The sequence below is a fragment of the Semicossyphus pulcher genome, unplaced genomic scaffold, assembly GCF_022749685.1.
Source record: "Semicossyphus pulcher isolate SPU_LCO1_2020_fin unplaced genomic scaffold, fSemPul1.0.p SCAF_14, whole genome shotgun sequence".
NCBI lineage: Eukaryota > Metazoa > Chordata > Actinopteri > Labriformes > Labridae > Semicossyphus > Semicossyphus pulcher.
The window spans coordinates 2,821,898-2,849,388 of record NW_027211648.1 but is presented as its reverse complement, the minus strand read 5'-3'; the positions used below and the strand labels follow the sequence as shown (position 1 = coordinate 2,849,388).

The window sequence follows — 27,491 nt, the reverse complement described above, 5'->3', positions numbered from 1 at the left end:
AGACCTCTGGCACCAAGACGTTAGCAGCAGATCCTCTAAGTCCTGTAAGTTGCGAGGTGAGGCCTCCATGGATCAGACTTGTTTGTCCAGCACATCCCACAGATGTGGGGATGTGGGGAATTTGGAGGCCAAGTCAACACCTTGAACTCGTCGTGTTCCTTAAACCATTCCTGAACCATGTCTGCAGTGTGGCAGGCGCATCATCCTGCTGAAAGAGGCCACTGCCATTAGGGAATACTGTTTCCATGAACTTGGTCAGCAACAATGTTTAGGTAGGTGGTATGTGTCAAAGTAACATCCCCATGAATGACAGGGCCCAAGGTTTCCCAGCCCCAAACACAACAAACTACGATGTACTGCGTGTTCGGACACCTTTCTGTGAGAAAGAGCATTAAAGGGCCAGTTCACCAATTTTCAACACAACTCAGTCAGTTCAACTCCGTCCTATCATGCTATTATGGGGAGCTAATGCCATTATGGCAAAAAAAAAAAAAAGCAATTTTGCTCAGTGCCTTTGGAGGACGCTATCTGCTTCTCCAACGGGACGTTTTACGTAGTCTGGGCCAGGGAGCTCGCTAAACTACTCTTCCTCAATCTAGGACGCCCGCCTCCGATGTTATGTCTCGTTCAAAGTCTTCTTGTGGTATTTCGGATTCGCAAAACAGTAGTATTTCACTCCAGTGTCTCTCGCTGGGCGGTTCCTTTCAGAAGGAGGGGTGCGATGCATGCTGGGTGTTGTAGGAATGTAGAATGGGCCACGAAACCACGAGCTGTTTGTACAACTTTCTCCACAGCTATGGCGCCAATTTCAAATATTATTGCTTCTATCGATTAGAAAACACCAGCTTTGATTGACAGCGGCTTTTTCCAGGGGCGGACTGCTCCTTTAACTTTATCAGCAGTTTGAGCTCACATCTTTGCACACTTTTCTTGCTTCCAACACATGAACTTCGAGGACAAAATGTTCACTTGCTGCTGAACATATCCCACCCACTGACAGGGACCATTGCAACAAGATGATCAATGTTATTCACTTCACCTGTCAGTGGTCACAATGTTATGGCCGATACATCACGTCATTCAGTAAAAGCACTCAAACTGTAAGTAAACATGAACACAGCCATCCAATTGGCACCATGCTGCATTTTATTGCTGAATTTCTGATACAGATTCTTTTTTTATTAGTTAATACAAAACCAGACAAGAGGCTCACACGTAATAAGCATGCCCATTTCCTCCCTCTGGAGTGCATAGTTTCTACACAGCCCACCTCCTCAGTGGAAAAGTTGATCAACAAAGTAAAGTCGGAATCATCTTACCTAAGCTTTTGTTATTTAGTATACATGGGAACAAAGGGTTGAAAGGTGTGTTTCAGCTGCACTGCCACGCTCACAGAGTAGAAACTCTTCTCTCCGTTACGTCTTTTTTTTGGTGCGTTTCGTGTTAAAACCACAGCTGATGATCAAAGCTACTTCAACATGCTTGCCGTTGTGTCGAACAACCGTTCTCCAGAACATCTGATAATGAACATTTCTTTAGCCTAATTACACTCATTCACATTACAAAGTTGGATTATTGCATGCAATACAAATCATTCATTATTCTGCTTAAAGTCATGCATATTTTTTAAACCCATATTTTCATTGTTGCTAGACGCCTACTTGCTTTTAAATTGTGATTATAAATCCCCACAAAGAGCATTACAGGGTTTTTTTTTTTAGAACACAGTATTCAAGACAGGATGGTGATGATGACGGTGCAAGTCAGCACGTAGAGAGAAAGTGCTTTTCAAACCAGTGTCAAGTTCGTTCAGTAAGTCCTTTGCAGCCACAGAGTTACTGAAAGTTACTAAAGGAAGGGGTGGAAGGGTTTCGTAGATGTAAAAATGCTACAAGAATTGACATTTAAAGCGTCTCTCATGAACTGATTGGTTTAAGTTATTGTTTTGGTGCTGAAAGAACACAAGGCAGGGTGTTATTTTAGCCTGTGAAAGACTTTTAGGTAAGTAAATATGATGATGCTACAGCTGTCTTCTCCGACACCTTGTTCTGCAGGAAATCCTCACAAGTGAAACTGTATTCTAAACCCAAATATTATCATACAACTCCCCAAATAAAGTGACTAACAGATAGCTACTGTAGGCATATAAGAGAAGGGAGGAATAAATCCTTTCCACATGACAGTACAGACGTCTTTTAACACTTACACCCTGGCACTAAACTCATGCATTATTGTAGGTTATTGCTTCTAAAACTCTAATCAAATACAATTTTATGGATAAAATATATCGCTCTGAATCCCAAAAACTATGAGGTATTATGTACAACAGGATGTCATGTGTGAGATCTTAATTATAGGACTAAAACACTACGCCGCAGTGATCTAGGATTAAAGTACTACTGATGCTCTAATGTTCCTCTAAAGGTTGTCAAATCTGAGACTCGTGTTCTGGGAGCTTTTTGGGTGTTGAATAATAACTACCTAGTTCTTTTGATACTGGAGAGTGCATGGATACAATTTAGGACATCACTTTAGCTTTTTTTTAAGAACATAGAGAAGTTCTGTTACTCACATCATGCATATATAAAATGACTTATCATACCCTGGTTCGGTACCTAAATTGTAATTTCATGACGCAACTGATTCTACATTTGAGACATGGAATAAAAAAGATGCTGCACTAGTTGAAGATTTCAGGGCTGTATCTAAACGCGAGTGTGTATTTAGAGGTGAACTACGTCAAGCTACCACCCTTTGATTTTCACCGAGCTCCAGCTATAATGGATTTCGCTATTCTTCATGAAGCAAGCATCACTACTGGTCATGCATGGCTACTATAATGTTGGCACCACGGTCCCGCTAAATAAGCTAATGCACATGAGTCTATACATATCTTAATGGAAGACATTGGTGATTTTGTTGCTTTCAAACAACTTGTCACTTGTTTATACAATATACAGTTTGGTCAACAACATGACAGTTAAGATCAAATATTGCACAAATCCCGGAAAATGTTTTTTTTTTTCAATATAAACTCATTTAAAAAGAACAAAAGAAAACATGAATAAATGAGACCAGGGTTTCCTTCAGCTACACTTGAATTATAGAGATTAAAGCTGCAAGTCAGAACTGGTATCTGATGTCTGATTTACTTTGCAAAGTAATTAATCATTTTGTCTTGCAGCTCACTAATGAAATAATAAATTCTGTTAATACCTGCAGCGTGTAAAGGTGATATGGTTACAAAACATCTGTAGGCTCATGTTAAAGAGGGGGAATAACGCATGTCAAAGCCGGAGACTGTACGTTAAAACGTGTATATAAGAAGTGGATGTAGCATCGTAGCTTCAAAAGAGAAGCACATTGCCTTACACCTGCATTCTTTGTAACGGCCAGCAGGGGGCGTTTCATGAATTCTTTGTTAGCCAAAATTAGCATCACAATAAACTAATAATGCATCTTGCTAACCTTGCATTAGCTGATGACTTCTCGCTCTTCCCCAGCTCCAACCTCTCATCCAAATATGCTCACTTCTGCTTAAAAAAACCAAGATGGCGACAAACAAATGAGTAACTTTACGATGGCCGCCTCCACTTCTTATATACATCAAGTGGTTCGGGTATGAAAAGGACTAAATGGAAACATATCCAGGGAGACTTTGGGGACTTTAAGGCAATTCAAAAGCAGAAATGCTAAGGGCAGAAAGTTGGACTAGACGCTCACAATAAAAGATTTCTAAGGGGAATATTGCCAGTTCTGCCTCCGTCTGCTATTTGTGAATAAACTTGAGACAGCAGAGCACAATAAAGCCAAAATGCAGTAATTGCGACCTTCCTCCAGAACAGATGCTTAAGGGACCACAGGTTTTCAACAGGTTGATGGTTAAAGTAAATGACAGCGTGCGTCATGTGCTTCTGGGCTGCTCGGTCTTCTCAACCACATGAACTATACACCCATAAACCTAATCCATCCAACAAGTTATAAAACTGCTGTGGCGTTTGACCAACATTAAGTTACTTGTACTGATAACTCTCCCTTCCACTCCGGTTGGACTTGTTATGATTATGAGGTAGTACAAAAATTAAAAATAAAACACCCTATGAATCTAGTTTAATCACAGGCCTTGATCTTTGCTACAGTATCTTGTGTCTTTACGGTCTTCCCAGGACATGTAGAGCAGTTTGTTCATTATCAAACTGCTCTGATCTAATTACAGAGTGTGTAGGGACTTTTTTAAATTTAGGTGACTACGTCTACAAGCAGCCTGATAGAAATCTAACCCAAATATTACTGCAAATGCCCAAATAATGGAGCCTTTAAGGCAATTGCACAGAGAAGGTGAACTCCCTGGCCTTTAAGCCAACTTAATGACTGCAAAGCTAGCCTGTGGCTGCATGTAGACGCAGTCAGAGTGTAGACATGGAGTCAGTATAGCCCACAATCCTGGTGGATGTCCTGACTGATGATCATGCTGCAGAAACAGGCCAGGACAAAGGGAGGGGAGGGTTCTGTGGAGGAGAGAAGGCCAAAGTCCCAGCAGCGGCAGGAAGGAGGACACCCGTGTCCCAAAGCCCAAAAGAGGTCATCTTCACAATGACTCTTCATCCTTTACCTCCACACGTCTGGGCGGCCATGGAAATGATCCAATGATGGTGCTGGGGCTGATTTGAATGAAGACGATCCTCTATTTTGGGCTTCAGCTGGTTTCACGACTAGAAAACCCATCCTAGAATTAAAATATAAATCACATGAGATTTCTAAATTATTGTAAAGTTTAGTTTTTCCTCTTTTAATTTAACCTTTGTTTTAGCAGGAATATTTCCATTATGATGCAAAGGGACAAGGGAGCTAAGACAGATGGTTAAAAAAAAGTTTCACATAAAAGTACAACCAACAGACTTAAAGAAATGACTTAGATCAAATAATAATTAGCAGTATTCAGAAACCAGACATTTACATTAACTGGTCAAGTAATCCTTTAACCCGTTTGTATACCCTTTGCACTTAATACATTTGAGAGCATCTCAAAAAGAATATATTAAGGATTTGATCTTGACACCTGGAAACAGTTTCTCAATTAACTGATCATTTATAAAATGCCACATAATTATGAAAAATTGCAGCTATTATTGTTAAAGCCCCCAAACAGAAAATAAATTAAGTGAGCTGGACCGAAGGAATATTTTGTATTTTTGCAGTAAAAAAGAGATTAAACAACAAACAAAACAGCTGTTCTAATCGATGTATTATCTAACTATATCAGCCATTAATTACATACATTTTTACCCGTGGATAAAAATATGGAATATGGGTCTAAATTCACGAAAATACGGTAGCAGAATGTATATTTAATGTATGAGGAATTTTCCCAATTCCCAAATACATACAAAAGAGCAGGCTAATGTGGTGAAGCTGGTACAATGACAACAAGTATGAAAAGCACTGACCTTGGTGTGAGCGATGGTCCGAGATGATGCAGAGGTATTTCCACTGTGGTTCGAGCTGCAGTTGCCCATAATGGTAAACAAAAGCCAGGGGGGTTTCTTCCTCTACGGTGACACAATTAGCTCTCCCAAGCTGGACGTGTGCCGGGTTTTATCTGCAGAGAGTGGCCGCTCTCGGTGAGGACACATTTCGTGTAGAATAAACCATACACTACCAGGCCCCCCCTTTAATCCTTCCTTCCACCCCGGAGAGGAGCTGGTCCCCTCTTCCCCCGTCTCCGCACAACCCTCCGCTCTACGCCATTTTCGCTCTGTTACTACGAGCCAACGGAAGAGTGCGATGATTGCACCGGATAGCTGCCAATCAAAATTAAACCCCGCCCCGGAAGTACTTCTTCTTCATTTTTCTTTAAACTTATCAATCATCGTTGTGATGCGTTTACTGCCACGAACTGAACAAAAGGACGACTTCAATTCACAAAAACACAGTGGATTAATTCAGCTATTTTAAGTTCAGTGTGTAGGAATAAACACTAACATATAACCAAGCATACATACAGCAAATGTTGAACAACAGTCCCTTTAAATAGAAGAAAAATATGAATTTATATTTTATTAGCGAGATAGTAAGGTTACCGCTTTTGTTAATTTTTTCGATAATACAATCGGCCGAATAATTGAGCAGTTTACTGACTTAGAAATTAAGCAATTTTAATTAGATCTGTTAATAATATCAGTAAGAACCCCATTCTAATGCAATCACTTGTTATGTTATCACTTTTATGTTACTTAACATTACTTAAAATGCAACATTAACTAGGATGTAACAGCAGCTTGTTACAGAGTTGAACGTACATGATCGTTCCTGTGGGGATTGATGGGGTAGCAAAAAATCTAACATCTAACAGGAAAGCATACATTTAAATTATTGCTATTTACTTTACTGTAAGCATGTTTTAGTGTCATGTTTGTTGTTATGTTTTTGTATCTTTTTTGTATAAGTTGAATTTCTCTCATGTTCAATAAAACTTAATTTAAATGTGTTCTCCCCTGACGTCAGCCAAACAAAACCTTTACCAATGATTGACACAAAGCAAGCATGGCACTTGTATTTATTCAAATCAAATTCATGAATCACTTAGATAATACCTAGACCAACATCACAGAACATATGAATCATCTGATTGATAGTCACATATTGATTAATAAAATGGTGACGTTGTATTTCCTGCGCTCGGCTGCTGGAGGTTCTTCCTGTAATTATTTCACAAACTCACACATGAAAGATTAAAGGGTGAGACATTTACTCTTCATGTACCCTAGCGTGTAGAGGAAATCAATGTTTAACATTACTTAATTCTCTTTGCATCTGGAACTAGTCAATGGGAGATGACTGAAAGTCAAATTAAAGCAGTGCATGAATCAAACTGGAAGACTGATCATATAAATAGAAGCATAGACCGTTGGATTGACCTGTTTAAAGTCTACAAACGCACTGGTCCACAGCCAGCCCCATTCCCACCACAAGGCCTGGTATTGTTAGCCATGGCTTAATTACGACTAAATCAGGAGAAAAACAGGCCGAATTGGCAGCTTTATCCTAGTGATACTACTTTTTAACATAATATGGTTACCCGTCACAACAGGCGGTGGGAATACACACCTGCCAGCCAAAGTGACTGCAGCCGTTTGTGTGTGATCCTCATTCCTACCGCCATAATAGTTAGTTGAAAATTAAAAAGAAGTACTATAAATTATACACATATTGGCTCCAGCTGGCCCCAAGTGGTTAGTGGATTTGACAGAAGGGTCATATTCGCTTTGTTGAGGTCCACCAACTGAAACAGGTAATCGCAATCTATTGGCAGTAGCTCTGTTAACTCGTATGAAAAAGAAAAAAAACACACAAACATGGCCATAGGTTCCAGTTTACTGTTGGGATAATAAGTTACAAAATGGAACCAAAGCTGTGGCACTTCAGTGAGTAAAACACAAAGCTGTGTGGAGCTCATCCCGCTTTGCTTTAAGGGACAAACTTAGAGCTGGCTAGTCTGACTTGCTCTGCCACAAGTCGGTAGGATCCTGTTAGCATTAGAAACACCGTCTGTTTTGAAGTGGAATCAAACATTTTACAAGTTTCACTTTGAACTGTTGCATATTTATACAGACAAAGACACAGCATGTGCTAAATATCCATGGTACAGCATGAGTAAACTGAGAACAAACTTACTCACTGCAATGGCAAAAAGCGTTATCGTACCGCGCAACAAAATCATATTTCATGAGAAAAGTGGAACAGCAGTGTTACTAACTGTGCCCCTATAAAGTCTGCTAATAAATAATGTTCCATTGCTGGGAAAAGAAATACAGTGACATTGCATAAAACAACCCAAGGCACGCAACTTTCCCTTTGTTTACGGAGCCTTGCAAAGGCAGAAACTCAACACCTACGACTTTATCTACCTAATGCTTGGTCTGACAGCTTGTACTTGTAGTGGGGGCCACAGCAGCCTGCTGGGGAGCTGGATGAGGTTGCGTCCTGATGTCAACAGACATGTTGAAGCGAAATTTTAAAAAAGGAATTTAGTGCAGGAACCGGATGCTCATTTTCTGTTCCACATCCACTTTCTCTAAGACCTGAGGAGACAAACAAAACACAGGGAGTTTAGATGTGAAAATAACCGCTCTATGACGCGGCCCTGTGATATGTAACAGACTCAGCATGAGAGTTTCACTGCCTCTTAGCCCATCATGATGTATTTCTCAAACAAGAAAAATGTTTTGGGAGTCATTTTTAATATTTAAAGCAATTTTAAACATTTCAGTTTTAAATCAAGTGACTTGTGGCTTGTGTTATTTCGTTGATAGTTAAGTAGAACTCTTGTGTAAAGCCCTTTTTACACTGCGGTTCCCCCTCAGCGTCGTATAGAAGCTCCATCGCCATGCAGCCTTTTTCATTTTACAGTGGACCGTGCGACGCCGGTGTAAAGCCGTCCCAGTGCGTGTCTTTACATTGTGTTCCGGCATTGAGGAAGCAAAGCGTGCGTGAGGTGTAAACAAACAGTGCGTGCTTCAAATACACACACAGCGCTGTTCCGCCCTGCCGGCACCGCTGTTTACACAGACGCCGTTTCACCTCTGTCACTACCTCCGATGTCGGCTCAGAGGCAGAACGGCTTCACCCCACCATTCGGCCTCCTTGCGTTCTACATAGAAGACGGAACGTAACAGAGACGTAATAATCCCACCTTGAACTGGCAGTGTAAAAAGGGCTTAAGAGAGCTGTGTATATTAGGTGTCAGATGCCCTCTGACCATAAAACTTGCCTTGATGAATTCATTAAAAGAAATGGAGTTGTCTCCGTTTGTGTCAGCCTCCTGTATGGTCCTATCAGCAATGCTGCCAAGCTGTTCATCTGAAATGTTTACACCAACCATCATCCGCAAGACCTGTGAAGAATGAGCAAAAATTCCCCTAATTGTTAATGAATAGCAGCGACAAACATTTCCTGACAGGTGTAAATCATAGTCGCGATGTTTGCCCCAAAAAGGTGACACTTTTTTGAAAAGAAAGTTAATGCCGGGTGCATTTCAGCAATACACAAGACAATTAGAAGTTATGGTTAAATGTTGGGTCACCAGCAGCCACACTTGACTGCAGAAAGATTACAAATACAGTGAGAGATACTAAGAAAATGAAAAAAACATTACTCTGAGTTGCTAGTTCCGAATAAGAGAGGCTTGTGAATCGTATGAAGCAAGAGATGTTTTGCGCAAAACAAGAGATTGGTCTTGAGTCATTTAACCCCGAGCTTACAGCAATTACAGGTCACACAATGTCACCCAAACCGACATGGCTTCACAGAGGAACAACAAATAACACAGAGGAAGACAAAACACAGGATATAAGACTGTCTTGGGAAACATCACCCTGTACTTTAGGTGAGATATACCGTCATCATATCATCATTATCAGCACGAGGGCAAAGTCTTGCCATTGCCTTGGAAATCCTTCACTCTCTCTTCCTGCAGAGCGTTTTGTCACAGATGTTACATCACAGCATTGGTTCCTTTGTTAATTCTGTTATTTTAAAACTTTTCTTTTTAACATATTTTGGGGTCTGAAGGACTAATAGGTTAAAACGTTTTGAACGCTCCAGGGCAACTTCAACAGATCGAAGTACATTCATTAAAATGTACTGACAGATTCAGATTGGTACTTGAAGTGTCTGATATGACACAAAGAGAGAAGCCTTTCTGTTAAAGAGTAAGCTGTTACAGCTCTCTTCAAAGCCACCAGACTCCATTGACAAAAACAGTAATCTTGCCTTGCAGAACACACGAGTTGCTTGTCTTCGTGAGTGCGTTTGTGTTAATGTGTCCAACACAAATGTAGTGTTGAATCTTACCATACCAGTTTAGAACAAAAGTCACACAATAACACAACCAAACTAACTTATCAAAGGCCGGTGTGGAGAAGCAACTCCCTGTGCTGCAGCATCAGTGGAGTGGCTTTGAAGAGAGCGATGTAACGTCTGTTTCTGGTTTTAGAAAGAGCACCTTACTCTTTAACAAAAAGCTCTATCTCCTTCCAAATATCTTCCACTTAAAACAGACTGGTTAGCAAATATTCAGAGGTTAATAAAATGGATTTTCATGAAGTAAAATAAAGACATCAACAGTATCTAATTACAAACCAGCTGTTTCCACATGCTGCGCAGTGACTTAGCGTCTTAGTTACGTGCCGAATAATCGACTCACCTGCAGCAGCTCATCCCGAGAGATTTTGTCATCTCTGTCCAGGTCATACAGACGGAAAGCAACTAGAGATAAAAAATAAATATAAGTTATGACAGAGCCAGTGAGCTCACTTAGTGAAATCATGTCATGATACTGGTCACCGGCTCCATGCAGACACGCCCGTGTGACTGAGCTCCACACTCACAGAGCAGCTTGTTTGTCCTGCTGTTGAGCGGCTCGCTGGCAGCGGCGTTCTTGTTCTTCTCATTGTCCTCGATCGGTCTGAAGTGAGCCAGGGTCCGCATGAAGCCCCTGAAGTTTACCTGGTCCTCTCTAATAAACAAAAATTACAATAAAATAAGCACACAGCACAAGAAAAAAGGGGATTGCTCCAACTTTCTTCATGACAGACACAAAATAAACTATCACAGATTCTTTGTGGTAGCTCAGGTTACCTTTACACTCAACGTGAACACTAGCTGTGTGAGCGACACAATGAAAACCAAAACTAGTCGTAACCTAACTCTGTTTTCCTCCCTTCTCTATTCTCAAGATGTTTCTGAAGCAAACGAGCCAAAGCCAGAGCACCATCGAAGAAGCATTAAAAGCCACGGCTAACATTACGACGCCTACACATCTGACTTTTTGGGATTTTAATGATACAGCTGAAAACATCTGGTTTTCTGCTTTCAGACTGATAAAACAGCCAAAACAAAAGCCAAATATATAGAATGGACCTGTGGTGCCTCAGATGAGTTTTTTCCAAACACAGAGTTGGCAGAAAAGGCCGAGCCTCTCAAGTGTGCAGCCAAGACGCCACCACTGGAAGGCCCGGATGGCCTTGTTCAGCTCTGCGGTGGTTGTGACTCAACATGTGATACACACTTCTACGAAATCAATCTCCACAGACAGCGGACCAATAACAGGCAGAACTCACCCCTCAGGGAAGAACGCATTGATTATTCTGTCTCCCAGCGGATTGATGGCCAACTCTGGGATCCGCTGGAAATCTTCTCGACTGCAGGCACAAGAAAATATGATCAAATTAACATCCAACACGACGTGATAACAAGTGAAATCAAAAGAAGTGTTGCTCATTTTAAATCATTCTTTACAACAGATCTTAAAGGGTAACTCTGCTATTCTAATCCTGGGCACTATTTTACAGATTTCTGGCTATGAGTGACTAACAGGAATGTTTTTCACTTGCTCAATTAGATAGCTTCAGCCAGCAGCCAGAAAAGCTTTATGATGTTTAAGTTGAAAGCAGAAACAGCTGTTACATCTCTCTCTTCAAAGTCACCAAACTCCATTGACAAAAACAGTAATCCCTCACAGAACACGGGAGTTGGTGCCCTTCTGTCCACCAGTTAGTATTTTTGTGATATAATGTGTTTACATACCAAAGTCACATTGGGGAGACTAATGCAAAATCTCACTGTTGTGGCAACTAATGAACGATAAGAAAGTCACCTTGGAGGGGAAATGCATGCACCCGACTGTGTGCTGCGACTGAAAGCACTGGAGCAAGACGGAACGAGCAGAACCAAGAACTTGTTATGTGTAAACACAACGTCTTTAGTTGGGAGATTTCTTTTTCCTATTTTACCCTTGAGCGACAGATTTGCAAATGAACCCTCACTGCTAAACAAGGTTATAAATGAATGTTTCCGCAGCCTTAATGATTAGCTGACTGTTTCTTCACCTATTGCTTGTTTTGTCAAATATTGAGCTTGAGAGTTAATCACAAACCTTGGAAATGTCACACTCAAGTCACATCTCTCTAAATGTGACTGTGTGTTACGATATTAAACTACATGAAAGTTTTCCGTATGAATCACTTTGAAATCTAAGTGAGACACTGCTACACTGTGTCTGACAAACTTTATAAAATTAAGGGTCACAGCCCGATCATACTGAAATTTACATCACCAATCAAATTAATATAGTTAAGTTTGATCTCCAAAACTCACACAGCCTTCCTTTGAAATGTTTTTCTTAAATGTTCTCTTTGTGTCAGAGATTTGGGAAATTATAAACATATTCTTTTATTTTTATTAAGTTTAAATTTACTTGATCTTTTCCATTTTATGGTGTGTACTTCCTCTGTGCCCTTCATGTACATACATCATATTAATCATTCAAGTTTTCTTTTCTAGCGTTTGAGAGTAATTCTGTTAAAGGAACATCACATTTCTGTACCCATTGATGACTGCAAAAACACAGATATGTAGCCAATCTGTCCTCCATAAAGAAAATGTCCTGACCTATTGGGGATTATACATTTCTTACCTGAGGGTGCCATTTTCACCTTTGTCCAGACTGGTGAATCGGCTGTACAGGCGAGTGATCTGACTGTGGGAGACTGGAGGGAGGAAACCAACAGAGACAATGATTTTATGAGCAGAAGACAGCAGGTATGCAGAGCTAAAAGCAAATAACTTTTCACTCAAATAAATGAGCTCAGTATGATAACTAACATCTGCAGATGTTGCAATATGTCTGCACTATTACCCAATTATACAACCGAGAAGTTTGTATGAAACAATAAAGAATATTTGTGAATCTTCCTTTGCAGTTTAAGCAACTTGCTAACCGCAGTGAATGACAGCATAAAGGTGTAAATGCAGTAGGAAGCTAATGTGTCACATCGTCTTATCGAAGTCTGAGCTCCACTTACAGCCAGTCTCCTTCTTTATTTCTTCGATTTCCTCCTCTCGGAGTAACGTGGACGCTCTGGACCCCATAGTGAAATGTTAAATGTTGTTGAAACCCAGCAGACTTGCTAGCCCTTCTTGCGCAACCTGAACCAGCTGTGTAAGAATCTCAATCCGGACCAACGTTAAAGTTAGCAAACACGCTAACGTAGCGAGCTAACTCGTTCTCGTCGTTTTGCGGTTATGGTCGTTACAAGTTTAATCCAAACGGTTGTTTTGTTTCCTCCTGTCGATGTAGCTCCTCTGTTTGTTATTTAAAATTCCCTATGGTCGGTCGAGATTTCATATTAGCAATACGGGTTTCGGTCGGGTTATCTTCCTGTTTTATGAGGAGGGCAGGTACTGGACGAGGCCGCCTCCCTTCCAGGTAGGTCCTTACAAAATTGGGTAGCCGAGTATTTTGCCAGCTAAAGATTTACAGTTAGTGCTTTTTCTATAACCATTTTTCAAAAATAAAAACAAGCACATTATTACCTATGTTGACCTACTGAAGCTAATACTTAATAATTCAGAAGAAAACTACCAAACGCTTATTTTACTGTTCATATATAGCCTTATTAAGGCAATGGAAAAATTGTGCGGGGGGCACCATCCTGCTCGGGGAACCACATCGCCCGAAACAGTCGGTCAGACGTTGAGCTCAAATTTTGTTCAAAATATACAAATTCAGACGCAATAAACACACATATTTTGAGTGAATCAAATATCTAACAATTAGTTATCACATCTGGTTATCAAAACTAATGACATTAATGGTTAAAGATACCCTTCAGACATGTTTTTAAACAAATAAATTAGATTTGTACCTTATCAGTTTTTTTCCACAAAGAAACTAAGTTATCTAATGAATTTTAAGATTCATATATCTCTAACATAAAAAAACATCTATGAATGCGAAATACATTTTAAAAATACATTTTGTTAATTCAAGGGAGCAAGTCCCTCCCCTTCTGATGCATCATTCCCAGTCCTGTACCAACTGCATTGTTTACAGACATGCACGGCAGCTTCTCGTGCTTTTTAAATTGTCAGATGTAAGACAAACAAAGGCCACTAGATGTCGCAATTTAATTATTTTATGTGCGTTTTCATTATTATTTATATATGACCAATTATCATTCATTATTCTATTATGTCAATAAAAAACCTCGATGGAACATACTGCAATATAGTTCACATACTTATTGAAACAAACAGCTGCTATTTTCATATCCAGACATATTTAGATATTTCATTTATTTTCTGATACATTTTTACTGAGATTTTTTTTTACAATGATCAGGTCTACATTTTTGTAGGGGAAAAAAACGCCATAAAAGTTATTATATTAAGTTATTAAAATATATTTCTACTGGACATTTTGAACTAAACAATATTTAATTGTGATTTAACATCAGTCTTATTCTTCATATTCTACAACATGATTCAGAGATTTAATTTTCTTAATATTGATACCTAAATTTGAAAACAGAATTTAAAACTTATTTCTCTGCTGTTTAAAACTGTGCCCCGTGAATAATCCTTATGCACCGTTTCATATGATTAGCTAAGACACAATCAAGGCCTTGTACTGCATGAGGGAAAGAAGAGGGTATTTGTAATGGAAGTTACTTATGATCCCCAGTTGGAGCAGACACTTGCTGTATAATGCTTAAAAATCCTTCTAACAGAAAATAATAATCTTGTATTATATATTAGGTGTTAATACGAGCTCACAGGAAGGCAGAAATCCCCACAAAGCTGACAGTGGTTCATGTTAAAAAGGATGCATGTGGGTTTTAACTGTCAGGCAGAGGAGTGCACATTTAAAAAGGTTTTTCAAACAGGCTTAGATAGAATAAGTTAGACACCACACAAATCCTCTTTGCTACTGTTTGTGTGTGAAGAATAAACCCGGGGGAAATATCCTAAAAAAGGTGTCATCAAGGAAGAATAAACACATATTTCTTTTATGAGTTTTGGTAAGATTTATTTCAAGATCCCCGTTACAAGTGTCTTGAGGTTTTCACAAACATTCACTGTTCAGTAGTATGTCCTTCACCCATGAATGAAACATTCATCCATGCAGCCATACCACAAATAAAGCTGAGAGCAAAACAAATGTACAAGAATTACATGCCGTCATTGTGTCCTAAAAACAATCAGAAGCAGTAAAATATCCTAAAATCTTCACAGCAAAAGTGCAGCTCATTATAAAACAAGTTTAAAAATTCTCAGTAAAATCAGAAAAAAATGTCACATTTAAAAAAAAAAAGTGTTAGTGTGTTGATAAAATAAACGTCAACGTCCACGTCAGATTGATTCCTAAGCAGTGCAAAGAGAAGCTTCTCGTTTCCTCGGGCCTTTCCACACGGAAGAAGTTTGGTGTGACACTTTCATGGATTCGCAGAAAGTCTTTTACTCTTTGAAGTGACACACGGCGTCCATGGCCACCTGGATCCTGCAGGGTAAAAAACAAAACAAAACAAAACATAAAAGTACAGTAATAGAAGTCTCCAAAAACAAACAATATCTTTCTCAGAGGAGGATAAACGTTTAAAATTGCCATGACTCATTCGTAGCCTGGAGATGGACGTCATCTTACCTGTCAGCAGAGTATCCTCTCTCGCACAGGTTGACCAGAGCGTACAGATGTCTCAGAGCGTATTCATACTGAAACACACAAGAGGACAGAACATGAGTCACAAATGTCCCCACAGTCTTTCAAACTGAAAATGTCAATGCACCGTGTCTGCTTCCCCCTGGTCGTGTTTGTGGCTTCGAAATGTCAAACAGCTCCGGAGAAAAAGGAACTTTTTGTTTTAAATTAACAGCTGCATAAAAAACACACCGACTTTAAATACAGCTTCTTTTTCATATTACTCTCAGGCCACCAGTTTCTCACGGTATCTCCTGTTTCCATTTTAAACTCATGTTACAGTTATAGATACTGTGGGTATTCTGAATTAAATCATCATTTAAAGTCTAAAATAACCAACTAACATCCATTCATCCATCATCTACACCGCTTATCCTGTTCAGGGTCGCGGAGGGCTGGAGCCTATCCCAGCTGTCATTGGACAAGAGGCGGGGTTACACCTGGACTGATCGCCAGTCAATCACAGGGCTGACACACAGACACAGACAACCTTTCACGCTCACATTCACACAATTTTAGAGTCACCATTGAACCTAACGAGCATGTCTTTGGACTGTGGGAGGAAGCCGGAGTACCCGGAGGGAACCCAAGCATGCACGGGGAGAACCCCACAGAAAGGCCCACTACGTTTAAACTGGGGTTTGAACTAGGAACCCTTTCCCTGTGAGGGGACGGCGCTAACCACTGCACCACCGTGCAGCCCGAAAGAGAACATTAAAGCCATAATAAACCTGAGAAATCAACTCAGAGGTTGAGTTTTGTTTTGTGGAGTATTTTGGCATCGTATACAGAGGTTCAAAAGTTGTTTGTTCTCTCACTCAGTTCTTAGCATCCTATGGAATGACAAGTAATGTCAGCTGTATCATTATTAACTTCTAATTGTTCCTGGTCCCATTCATCACCACTGACACTGCAAAATATTAAATGTTTTTCAACTTCTTCTTGTTGTTGTATGTTGTATTCATTTCATAGTCATTTTTTGATCAGGGGTCCGTTTCAGAAAGGAGGTTCAACAAACCCTCAGTCTGACCCCGGACTGTGGTTTCATTTACCCTGAGCTTAAAGTCCCTTTTTGGTTTCAGAACAGGATCTGAGTCAGTTCTATCAACTCTGAGTAGACCAGCATTAAAAAACCAGCATTCATGGAGCCCCGATACCACGATTCACCATGGCAACGGTACACAAAAAGAGGTCCTCCTACGTCACACCAGTGGAGCTCTAAATCATCACGCGGACGTTCAGCGAATACGAGCATGTTTTTAGAAACATAAAGTAACACGGCTGCAGCTGCAAAAGAGAGAGAAGCGGCGTGGGAAGAAACTGCTGCTCGAGTGAACGCGTACGTTTGAACTGGTCTATTTATTTAATACTTAATCACGACCGGAAGCTAAAATGTATATTAATTTAGGAGCAATGCAGCGGGAGAAAGACGTACATGGAAGCAGTTAAAAATAAAACACCAGAACATCATTCAAAGGTGCGGCTCAGGCAGAACAGGCTCATGGCTGAACCTCACTTCAGTCATATTTTAAATATTAAACTCATGAAATATCATTCAGTGGCTGTTTTAATGTGCATTAGCTTTATCCCTAACATGATGCTGACTTCACATACATTATGTCCCCTCACCTAAATCCTGTTCAGTTGATTAAACTGAACTGTGTTTTTTTGTTATATTTCCAATAATTAACAGCTGCTTCTGTATTGGTAGGAAATGAAGAGGACCGAATAAATGATCATTTGTCTTGTGTGAGCGCTCTCGGCAGTGGTGGTGGAAAATCTACAAATGACTTTGACACAGATTTCTCTTTTGGTTATTTTAACATAATTATAAAAGACTTTTGCAAAGGGGTCAGAGCAGCACAGAGACGAGGAGTCCCGAAAATGTGTCTTCAGTTAGAAGCCGTGTAAGAAGCAGGATAATGTACAGGTGGGTCGTCACGTCTTAAATAAACACATTTACACCCTGTCAGGGTTTATTTACACAACAATGACCCGCTCGCTGAACATCATCCCGTATGTTGCATGCTGAGTTTCTGTTTGTGCTGTTCTGCCTGCGTGTCCCCAGCCCTTCTTACACCGCGTCGCCGCCTCAGCGCCGTAACGAAGCTCCGCCCTCATGCAGCCTTTGTCATTCTACGATGGACCAAGCCGCCGTTTTTACAGCGTTCCGGCCTATAGGGGCACAATAATCCCGTCTTGAACTGGCAGTGTGAAAGGGCTTGTGTCTCTCTCCCCGGTGTTCTTCCTCTCAGCGCCGTAGCATTTCTTTTGTTTGTGACACTTTTGAGTAAAAGGCTTTTGAAACGTATTATGAAGATCAGTTTCTATGTACTTTTTTTGTCCATGCCTGCTCTCCCTTCTTCTTTTTCTCTGCTAATACTGAACGGTTGTTCCCCTAAACAAAGTCAGAGAACTACCGTTACACGCTTGTGCAGTTAAGAGAGAGAATCTGATCCTGGTACTCTGAAAAAAAGTTTAGATTAAGATAAAAAAGGTTCGATGTGTTGTAGATATCTAGATGTGCTACTTTAAGTCAGGCTTTTATTGCACTCAGCGTTTGGATTAGAGCCAGATGAACCGAAAGAGGAAAACCCAGACACTAAAACCTACTGATGAACGGCATGTGAAACTGCTCTTCCTCTTTATAAGCAGAACCACATTCTGACATGTGAGTTAGTTTCAACCTTCAGCTGCAGATGTTTCCTGCCGTAACTGTGACTAATGTACCATTACATAATAAAAAAGACACAAAATTTCTACCTCGGTTTTATGCCAGTTGAAGCAGCTGTGTTTGTAGTGGGTCATTGCAGCCTTGTAGCACTCATGCTGGGTGAGTTCGGCCTGCTCGTTGAGAACCTCCTCGGCCGCCTGCCTGCTAGCGGTCACCGCCCCGACGATTTGGCGCATGGTCTCAGCCAGCAGCTCCCTGACCTGAACACACACATTAAAATCTGTAACATGAGAGCTGTCACGGTGAATGCTCGATTTGTGCAGGTAAAACCTGCCATTTAAATCTGATTGGCATGCTTTAAAAGGTCATCTGTGACAGTGAGGGCTTTATCGGTCTTCACCTTGAGGTGGGAGCTGATCTCCGCCAGCAGCCCCCTCGCAACCCTGATGTCATTGGACGCCATCATCTTCCTCTTGAGGATGGCCAGAGGAACGTCGGGGCTCGGGGTCAGATCGGCATCTTTCACTGGCTGCAGGGTCAGAGGAGGAGCGGGCTGGCTGGCTGCCTTGGGGTTACCCTGGAAGGCTATCACCTTCATGTGGGCCAAAGTCTGAAGGGAAAGTAAGACACACGTGAGCAAGGTAAGTTTCAAAATAAAAGCAGCAAACAAGGACTTTTTTTCTCCCTTACAGTTCCTGACCAAATCATCCAGACTTAAAAAGTTTGTCTGGTCTTGTCTGTGATTGACACCCCTTCAGACAGTCTGGAATGCAGTGTTAATTTCGTTAACAGAAATTATGACGATAAATGTTCGTCATCGACCATTTTTCCATGACAAAGACGAGACGTTGACAAGCTTAAAATAGATCTTTGATAATAAAAACTGACAACACGCATGTTTTGTTTTCATAAACAAGACGACACAGGACTAAAATGCGAGTGGTGGCCTGTCAGACATTCAAAATCCATGATATTTAAAAGCCTCACGCCCCAGTTAGAGATAACAGGCATGAGAAAGGTGGTCGTGAACTTTCTGATAACTCAGGCTGTCTGCTTCTGGCTCTGTGATTTGACGCTTTTCCAGCACAAAACGGAGCGATCATCAGACTGTTTAAAGACCCCTGCAGTGAAACTCAAGTGTGTAACCTTGTAAACATCTCCATGTGGTGTTCTTCATGTGCTACAGGACACATCAGGGACAACATCAGCATCATCTCCATGGCTGGGCCTGTCTGCTGTTAAACTGCAGTGTACCAAGGACAGGCTGAACAACACGTGTTCAGATTGGCAGGGTTTGTGATGTCACAAACCTAAGGAGCCAATCCCGTTAATGGACGGGGTGATGCTATGCATTATGTACATATTATCATTATGTGTAACCTATGGCAACCACTTCGGCGATGCGCGAGCCAGCTGTAACCGTCATCGTAATGTTTGAGAACTCACTGCTGACTGCTAACGTTAACGTTACTACTACTAATTACTACATTTCGAGCTAGCTAAGTAAACGATGGCAGAGACGTGTTTTGTTTTCGCGACGGAGCGGGCGGTTTGAAATGTGCCTAGTGGGCGGGGCCTATGCAGATTCAGGGATTTTGTAATGAGGGAGAAGGAGGAGATGCTTTGGAGGATTTTTGAAAAGGTGATTAAACATATTATGCAGAAAAACTTATCAGACACAATTTATTATTTCAAGCAGAACATTTTAAACGTCTTAAAACACGACTGGAGCTGCTCTTTAAATGAGAAGCGATGATGAAAAGTAATAAAAACGTAATCCTGAGATGTTCTCATTGTTCTTTTCCTGTTTGGATGATCTGCTGATATTTAAAGTGTTCATTTTACCTGGAGCAAACGGACATAAAGGTTTTGATTTGTCGTCGACTAAAACTATAAAAGTAAAAAAAACTAAAAAAACTCAAATGTGGCTGAAACGAATCAGCATCTTTGTGTAAAGCTTTAATCTAAAATAGCTGCCAACATTAACACTGCTGGACAGAGGTGAACTCTGGGGTTTAGTATCAGTACAACATTCACATCTCTCTGTCTTGGACTTACCCCAGAAGGTTTAAGTAAAGATGGCACCTGCACCCTAAAGATCTTGCCATAACAAAAACAAGCCCCACTGCTGGCCTGTTTGTTAAAATTTAACAGCTACATCTTCTACTCCAGACGCCTCCAAAGAGAACCGGGACACACTGGAAGAACGAGCGTTTTTATTTAGCCAACGAGACGGGTATTTGATTATTGCAGCATCTTCCAGGTGAGATATTTAAATAAGGTCATTTGTCCTGTCCTCTGTTTCTTATGTGCCTTTTCCTCACTGTCCTTACAATATCAAAATGTCCATTAATAACTCATTTCAACAAAGTTTAAACCAAAAAGATCTTGCTCTACCTTGTTCCCGTACTGCTGGACGTGGCTGGTGTTTGTGTGGCTCTTCACGATCTTGAACTGCTTCAGCAGAGTTTCTTTCTTCAGGTCCTCCTGGAGAAACAACAAGAGACAAAAACGCGCCACAAACAGGACAGATTCAGAAAATAAAATTCAATAATCATAATTTAATAATTCAAAAACAAAAGTTACTGTTTTAAGATGCATGCAAAACAAGAAGGGGGAAACTTCACCCACCACATCGGAGTCCTCCATCCAGTTCACGCTGTACCAGTCTCCCAGGTACGTGTCCCTCTTCTCGTCATAGTAACAGGCGTAAGAAGACTCATGAGTGGAGGCTGCTGTGGTGGCGTACACTGAAAACACACAGAGACATTCTCATGTTACGCTGTGTAACAGTTTGGTAGGAAATGATCATTTTCAAGGAGCCAAGTACAAAAACGTTACTGTACTTAAGCAGAGTTCACAGGTATCTGTACTTTGAGTATTTATTTACTTTTTTACAACATGTCACTTTTACCCTTTACATTTTAATACAAATAACTGTACCCTCTACGCTTTACATGATCACAACAGGCCTGTTACTTTAGCTTTAAAGCATTTAAGGGAAATAAGTGATGTTTCATGTTTTCCCAGACGGGACAATAACACATAGAAAACCACATCAAATATGCATCGAGACAAAACAGACAGGAGAGGGACACTCGAGCGCAGAGAGGAGGCATCTAGTGAATGTGATGTCTGTGAGCGACAGGGAGAACTTGAAGCGACTTGAATGAACGCCAACATGGCCGACAACGTTGGAGCAGATCAAGAGCAGCAAGACATTCCCCATCCGGCAGTCATTCAGTCAATCTCTCTTGTTTAACAAACTAAAACCAGAGCTTTGATCCACGATGACCTGTGCAGACTCTGTTATGTTTATTATCACATGAGGCCGAGCACATGACAGAGCCAAAAAGCCACACAGCTGAACGCTGACACAAGTGTTTGATGAGACCAAACACAGGAAGGAGGAACAAAAACACGAATGGCAGAGCTGATTTCGGACCGGTCCAGACATGACACAGGAAGTTAAAAGTTGAGATAAAAGTTCAAAGTCAACATTAAAAGAAGGAGCGGACAAACAGCCACGAGGAAAAGTCAAGTTCATGTTGTTGTTGAAGCGGCTCATCGACACTTTCTATTGATCCCTGCCGCCCCGTTATCTCTCTGCTGTTTTACTGGAAAGAGTTTCGGCTGAGGTAAAGTTCAACTCACCGTCAATGTCAGTAGGCAGGTGGTTCATCATCGACCCGGACTCACACGCCTCGATGTAGAACACCATCTGTGTGCCAGAGGACACATCATCAGCTGATTGATCGTGTGATTTTTTATCGCTGACCTACATACCGTTTCAGTCGGGCATGTTTAGACACAAAGCCTAAAAAAGGTAGATACGTACCTTTTTGTATTTCTTATTGTCGTGCATGTATGTGATGGCGTCCTGGAGGTCTTTAACATTGAGCTGCAGATGAAGACAGAGAGAGGAAAACAGTTTCAGAGGAGGAACAATAAAATGTTATTATCAGCAAATCCTGATGAGATGTGGCGCACATTCAGAATACACTGATCCCATGTGGAATCTTTGTGTCAGTTCAGTTAGGTGCTCAAATATCAGAAACACACACATGACTGATCTGATTTTGTTAAACTGGTGTTAAGGGTGTGTTTGAGTGTTTGTGATGAACATTAGCAAGAACAGGAAGTAGAGAAGTGCTCACGTCGTCATTAGGGAAGGCCAGAATACCAGGCGCCCCGTGGTCAGTGAAGTACACAAACACGTGGTCTTGGGGGCCGCTGCGTAGAAAACAAAGAGAGCACAGTTAAAGAAGAAATCTATGTTTATCTGCAGTTCTGACTGCATCTCTTGTTTTACTGTATCACTCGCCTCTTTAACACTTTTCCAGAGCCTCCTTTGACGCCTGCAGAGTCGCCCTTCAGCACCGCCAGGAAGTTTTCTGGGGTCACATCCTGCAGGAGAACACAGAAATCAAAAAGTCTTTTTAAACAAGCAGTGTGAACGTGAAGAGCTCTGCAAATCATTTACTCAAGAGCTCTGATTTGCAGTCCAGTTTAAATATTTGCACTCACGTCCCCAGTGTAGTCTTTAGGGACACCCTTGTACACATCAGAGCCGTTTGGCCTGTTGATCAGTTCACCGGGGGTGGGGTTTCTGGAGGAAAACAATATGAATCAGATCAACAGGAGGAAGTGAAAACAGCTGACAAAACACTTGATGACAGGGAAGCAGATAAATGATTCATTGATCAGGTGAGAGTCAGCTCGTGACTGCAACACTTGACTTCAGCTTTCCCGGCAGAATCACTTTCTATTACTCAACAACCACAAGGACTCTCGTCTGACAGAAAGAGCTGCGTACAGTAACTCAGTGGAAACATTTCTTTGTCTCATGTGATCGTAAACTGAACGGGTTTCGTCTGTTGTACAGTAAAACGAAACCACTAAAAAGCCCCTTAACAAGAAGAAAACAACAGGTGTAAAAACCCCACAAGAATAAGAGTCTGACGTGTTGGAGACAAATCTTTCGGACTGTCCCAAACTGAGATTATTTAGGAAGAGCACTCACTAAACATCAAGCAATGTATTTAAAACTCAAAAGAAAATAACAACTTAAATCAATGAAAAACATTAACAGTGAAACTCCCCGACAGTACGAGTGTCTATTAACCTTCAGTGCAAAATGCACGCGGCCCTCTCGCCTGCTTTCCTTTCACTTAATTATTAACCACAAATTAAACTCAACCTCATAAAAAGTCGTCATTCGCACAAAGTATTTAAATTAATCAATCAAAAGGTTACAGACGCTTTACAAAAAGAGCAGGTCTATATCGTGCTCTCTTTATGCTTGGCTTTGAAAAAGTGCTGCCGGCTTGTCTTACTTGTCGGGGGAAGTGAAGTGGTCCTAAAAGAAAAAAGTGCAACATTTTTTTAATTACTTTTTTGGCTTTTGCCTTTTTTTATAGGACAGCTTTTTATTCTTAATGTTATACTGTAATCTTTTTGCACTCACCAATATCCTGCACATCTGTACAGCTTTTAATCACACGTGTTGTGTTGTTGTTTTATTCTACTGTGTTTACTGTCTGCACCAAAATCTCCAAAACAAACTCCTTGTATGTGAAAACCTACTTGGCAATAAACCCTGACTCAGACTCGGATTCTGAAGAGAGACAGGAAATGTGGGGAGGAGAGAGTGGGGGAAGACATGCACCAAATGATCGGCAGACAAGGAGTCGAACCTGCGATCAGTGCGTCGAGGACTGTAGCCTCTGTACGTGGGCGCCTGCTCTAAAAACCGAGCTAAACCAGCGCCCCTGTTCTGTTTTTTTATATTATTTAGAGAGAGACACGACATGAGTCCACCATGAGCGGCACTTAGCAACATTTGGCAACAGTGGCAGAAAAACGTCCTTTTCACAGGCAGAAACCTCGAGCAGAACCAACAGCCGACTGCCTCGAATGGGATGGGCCGAAAAGTGGAAGGAGATGCAGGATAGAGACGTGCAGAGAGAGCATATGTTCTTGTTACAGCAACATGTGTTCTACATCTTATGATGCATAAAATGGATAGAAAACAATCAGTGTTGTTGCATAACTTCTCTCTTAAACCTTTTCATACACGGACTCAACCAGTGCTCGAATGTGCAGACAGTAAATAAGAGCAGATAGATCCTCAGCTTATCTTTGGTCTTTCCTTCTTTCTCACTTTGTTTTGAGATTTAAGAGACAAATCAAAGATGTCCGACTAAACCAAGTTAACTCAATAAATCAACCACAAAACAAACCCACTCACACCTGGGAAATATGGCAAAAAAAAATCACAAATGTTTTCATTGGTCAATATCGATATATAGCTAGTTTGATAATGCTGCCAGTTTGAGTCCTGATAATAACAAAGGCCTGAAGAAACTTTAGAATAACATTAATAACATGCACGACGGTTGTCTTACACCTTTTGAAAAAGAAAACATACTTAATAAAGCAGTTTTACGTTAAGAGTTAGGGACACTATGTAACAGCATATCTACAGCAGCTTCCTCCATCATGTATAACATGTAAAAAATGTGCCATGTGTTACTGTATCCTATAACACATCATTTATGTATACCATGTACCAAGCCTTTTAAAAAAAAAGAAAAATAAAGCAGCAAAATTTTAATAATCTGATCTTCTGACTGAGCTGTCAAGTGTACAAACACTGCTGTGTCACAGTGTGCAACAGTGATCTAAATTCTTACTACAACTGACGGGTCTGTTTTCGCTCCTGCTCTTCTTCCCCGTCTACATGTCTGTAATAAAACTCCCGAGTCAAAGTCCTGCAGGAAGAAGCTCTAAAATTAGTTCCTTGTGACTCCGCTCAGCGAGTCTCTTCATCTCAGCCTGAATCTGCTTCATCACAGGCCTGACATACCACAACGACATGACAAAACCAACATGTGTGCGCCATTGTGAGCAATATTCAACACATCCTTTTCCTCTTGTATTTTTGTCTTTAGTGTATTATCGTTTAGTTTTATTGCTACATATGGTATTTAAGTTGATTGCAGCTATTTAGCAGCAGTTTCTGTGTCTTCAAAAACTCCAACAGAGGGAGCATCTTTTCCTTAGCGGATTGCCTAAACACAATATCAGGAGTCTAATTATCCAAGTTAAACTCAGTTATCATATCAAAAATGTAAGCTTATAAAGATAATATTTATTAGCTTTGACCTCCAGTATTTAGGTCAAGTAGTTTATGAAAATATGAGCTGTGTCTGATACAAGTAAGGGCCGTACTTATCTGCAATTTTGAGTTCAGTATTTCAATTTCCCGCTACTTTATATTTATGCTCCACTTCAATTCAGGAGGAAATACTAAACTACTTAACCTTAGTAACTTTCTACATTCAGATAATTAATACAAGCGTATGATCGCAAAAAGTTATGATCAATCAGACTTTCCCCAGAGGAAATACAAAGGTGTATTAGTAAAGTTAGTTTTAGTATAAATTGATGCTAAAACTTCTGCACGTTTACTTGGTCAAATTTTAAATGCATGACTTTTATCTGTACCAGAGTAAATCTGCACAGCAGTATAAATACTTTTACTTAAATTAAAGATCTGACAATGTCGCCAACCTCCGAAAAAGATACATCTTTCAACGACATTAAGTAAATATCAGTATTGGATCAGCCCTGCAGCGACGGATAATCCATATTAAAGAACTCTGATCTGATCGGGTTCAGGGCCAAATTAACTTAATTGGCAGGTTCCTAACTGTACTGATTAATCAACTGCAAAAACATATAATTGCAATAATTATAAGCAAAGTTATTTAAATCCTGTAAATCTACTTTAAATTGAAACATGAAAAACATCATGTATAAAACACTTGTAAATTACATCCTAAGACCTTTAGGAACAGTGTTCAATATGACTGAGGCTGACATCTATTTAAACGCTCTACTAATTTGCAAATGGGGAAGGATGAAGGTCATGAACAGAAACAAAGTACAGTGGGGGTTTTTAAAACACATTAGGGCAAGACAAAGTCTCGGTTTCACAAAGATCTGCAGCACTGAAACAAAAAATGTCAACTCACTGCTCGTTCTGTGCCAAATCATCATACATCATGACCACAATCTGCTCGTCCGGGATGCCATTCCTGTGCACAATCTGGTAGGCATGGCAAGCATCAGCCTATAAAAACAGAGGAAACAATACAGATATAAATATAATAAAGATAATGCATAAAAGAGACTTCAAAAACTCTGGCATTGTGATGAGGAAGTGTTTTTAACCTAAAAGGGAGAAGCTGATCTTATCAATAACCAAAGTCATGCACAGTTTGCACTTGATAAGATGACATTGTTGCGACAGTTTTATGTAATTCTCTTGTTTTGCACCTCTCACCTGGTGTCTGTAATTGTACCAGCCGTTGGAGCCAGCTACGATGAGCACCCAGTTCTTCCCACCGTCTGAATCCGGGCTGGGGAAAGCATTTGCCAGCCCGAGACTGAGGCCGAGCAGCAGAAACAGAAACTTACACATGTCCTTGGCTTCTGTCTTAGCCCTGTGTGGATAGTAACAGGGATATACAGTCAAAAATTATCTTTCATAAAGTCAGTCTAAGCGAAAAGTTGTTTATTAGACTCTGAGGTAGCTCAAGCAACCAGCAGGTAAACAGAAAATGACACTAACATGCCACCTGACTCAATGGCTGTCACATGATATCCATCTTTGGAGCGTAGCTAAGCTAGCTGGTAGCATAGGAAGCCAACACAAACAGGACTTTTTAAAAGGCAAAAAAAAACGCTTTAAAGCTATTTAAATGTATCCGAATGAATTCAAGCGGCATTAAAAACACACAAAGAATTGATTTTACCTTCTTTAAACTGTGGTGTGTGAAGCAGACGACAGTGAGGCTCCTACATGTACACCCTCAGCGGCAGTCCAACAGGACGTTTATATGTGACGTCGGGAAAAACAGTGAAGGGAATTCTACTGCGGCCGCCAATCAGAGGGCTCGGGAGGCGGGGCTTGACTGTAAACAGTCATGTGCTTTGAGAGCAGCAACATGTATAAACATGTAGTCTGTTTTTACGGTTAAAGTGAGAACTGGGTTAACAAGGTTTTTAGTTAATTGTCATTTCTTAGAAAAGAACCCCTTATTTAACAAAAACACTAAGTATTTTGTTATTTAGAATTTAGAATAATTTATTATTAAGAATATAGTCTTTTGGCTTTACTATTATTAGAATGTTGCAATGTTTGAAATTAATATTCTTGAATTTCTATTGTACCTACAATGTAAGTGTAAATTGTACAATTTTTGAAACACA

General features: G+C 40.5%; 2 protein-coding genes and 1 long non-coding RNA gene across 3 annotated transcripts; all 3 read right to left on the bottom strand.

The window, feature by feature from the left end:
- Positions 1-1,099: 1,099 nt before the first annotated feature.
- LOC138591819 (uncharacterized) lies at positions 1,100-5,740 on the bottom strand. The gene is made up of 2 exons (XR_011308083.1): positions 5,448-5,740; positions 1,100-4,726 (listed from the first exon to the last, which is right to left on the bottom strand). It is a non-coding gene; the product is annotated as an uncharacterized lncRNA (long non-coding RNA).
- A 799-nt stretch (positions 5,741-6,539) lies between these two features.
- Positions 6,540-13,253, bottom strand: chp1 (calcineurin-like EF-hand protein 1). The gene is made up of 7 exons (XM_069662496.1): positions 12,864-13,253; positions 12,476-12,548; positions 11,121-11,201; positions 10,389-10,516; positions 10,205-10,266; positions 8,771-8,893; positions 6,540-8,081 (listed from the first exon to the last, which is right to left on the bottom strand). Exons 1-7 carry the CDS (start codon positions 12,928-12,930, stop codon positions 8,028-8,030), a joined length of 588 nt encoding a protein of 195 aa, XP_069518597.1. The 5' UTR covers positions 12,931-13,253; the 3' UTR covers positions 6,540-8,027.
- A 1,590-nt stretch (positions 13,254-14,843) lies between these two features.
- On the bottom strand, positions 14,844-27,119 carry lgmn (legumain). The gene is made up of 14 exons (XM_069661803.1): positions 27,035-27,119; positions 26,563-26,722; positions 26,252-26,349; positions 22,740-22,821; positions 22,537-22,619; positions 22,370-22,445; positions 22,051-22,113; positions 21,867-21,933; positions 20,844-20,962; positions 20,610-20,699; positions 18,613-18,822; positions 18,302-18,472; positions 15,485-15,552; positions 14,844-15,340 (listed from the first exon to the last, which is right to left on the bottom strand). The coding sequence occupies exons 2-14, from the start codon at positions 26,698-26,700 to the stop codon at positions 15,298-15,300; spliced, it is 1,308 nt and encodes a 435-aa protein (XP_069517904.1). The 5' UTR covers positions 26,701-26,722; positions 27,035-27,119; the 3' UTR covers positions 14,844-15,297.
- Positions 27,120-27,491: the final 372 nt, after the last annotated feature.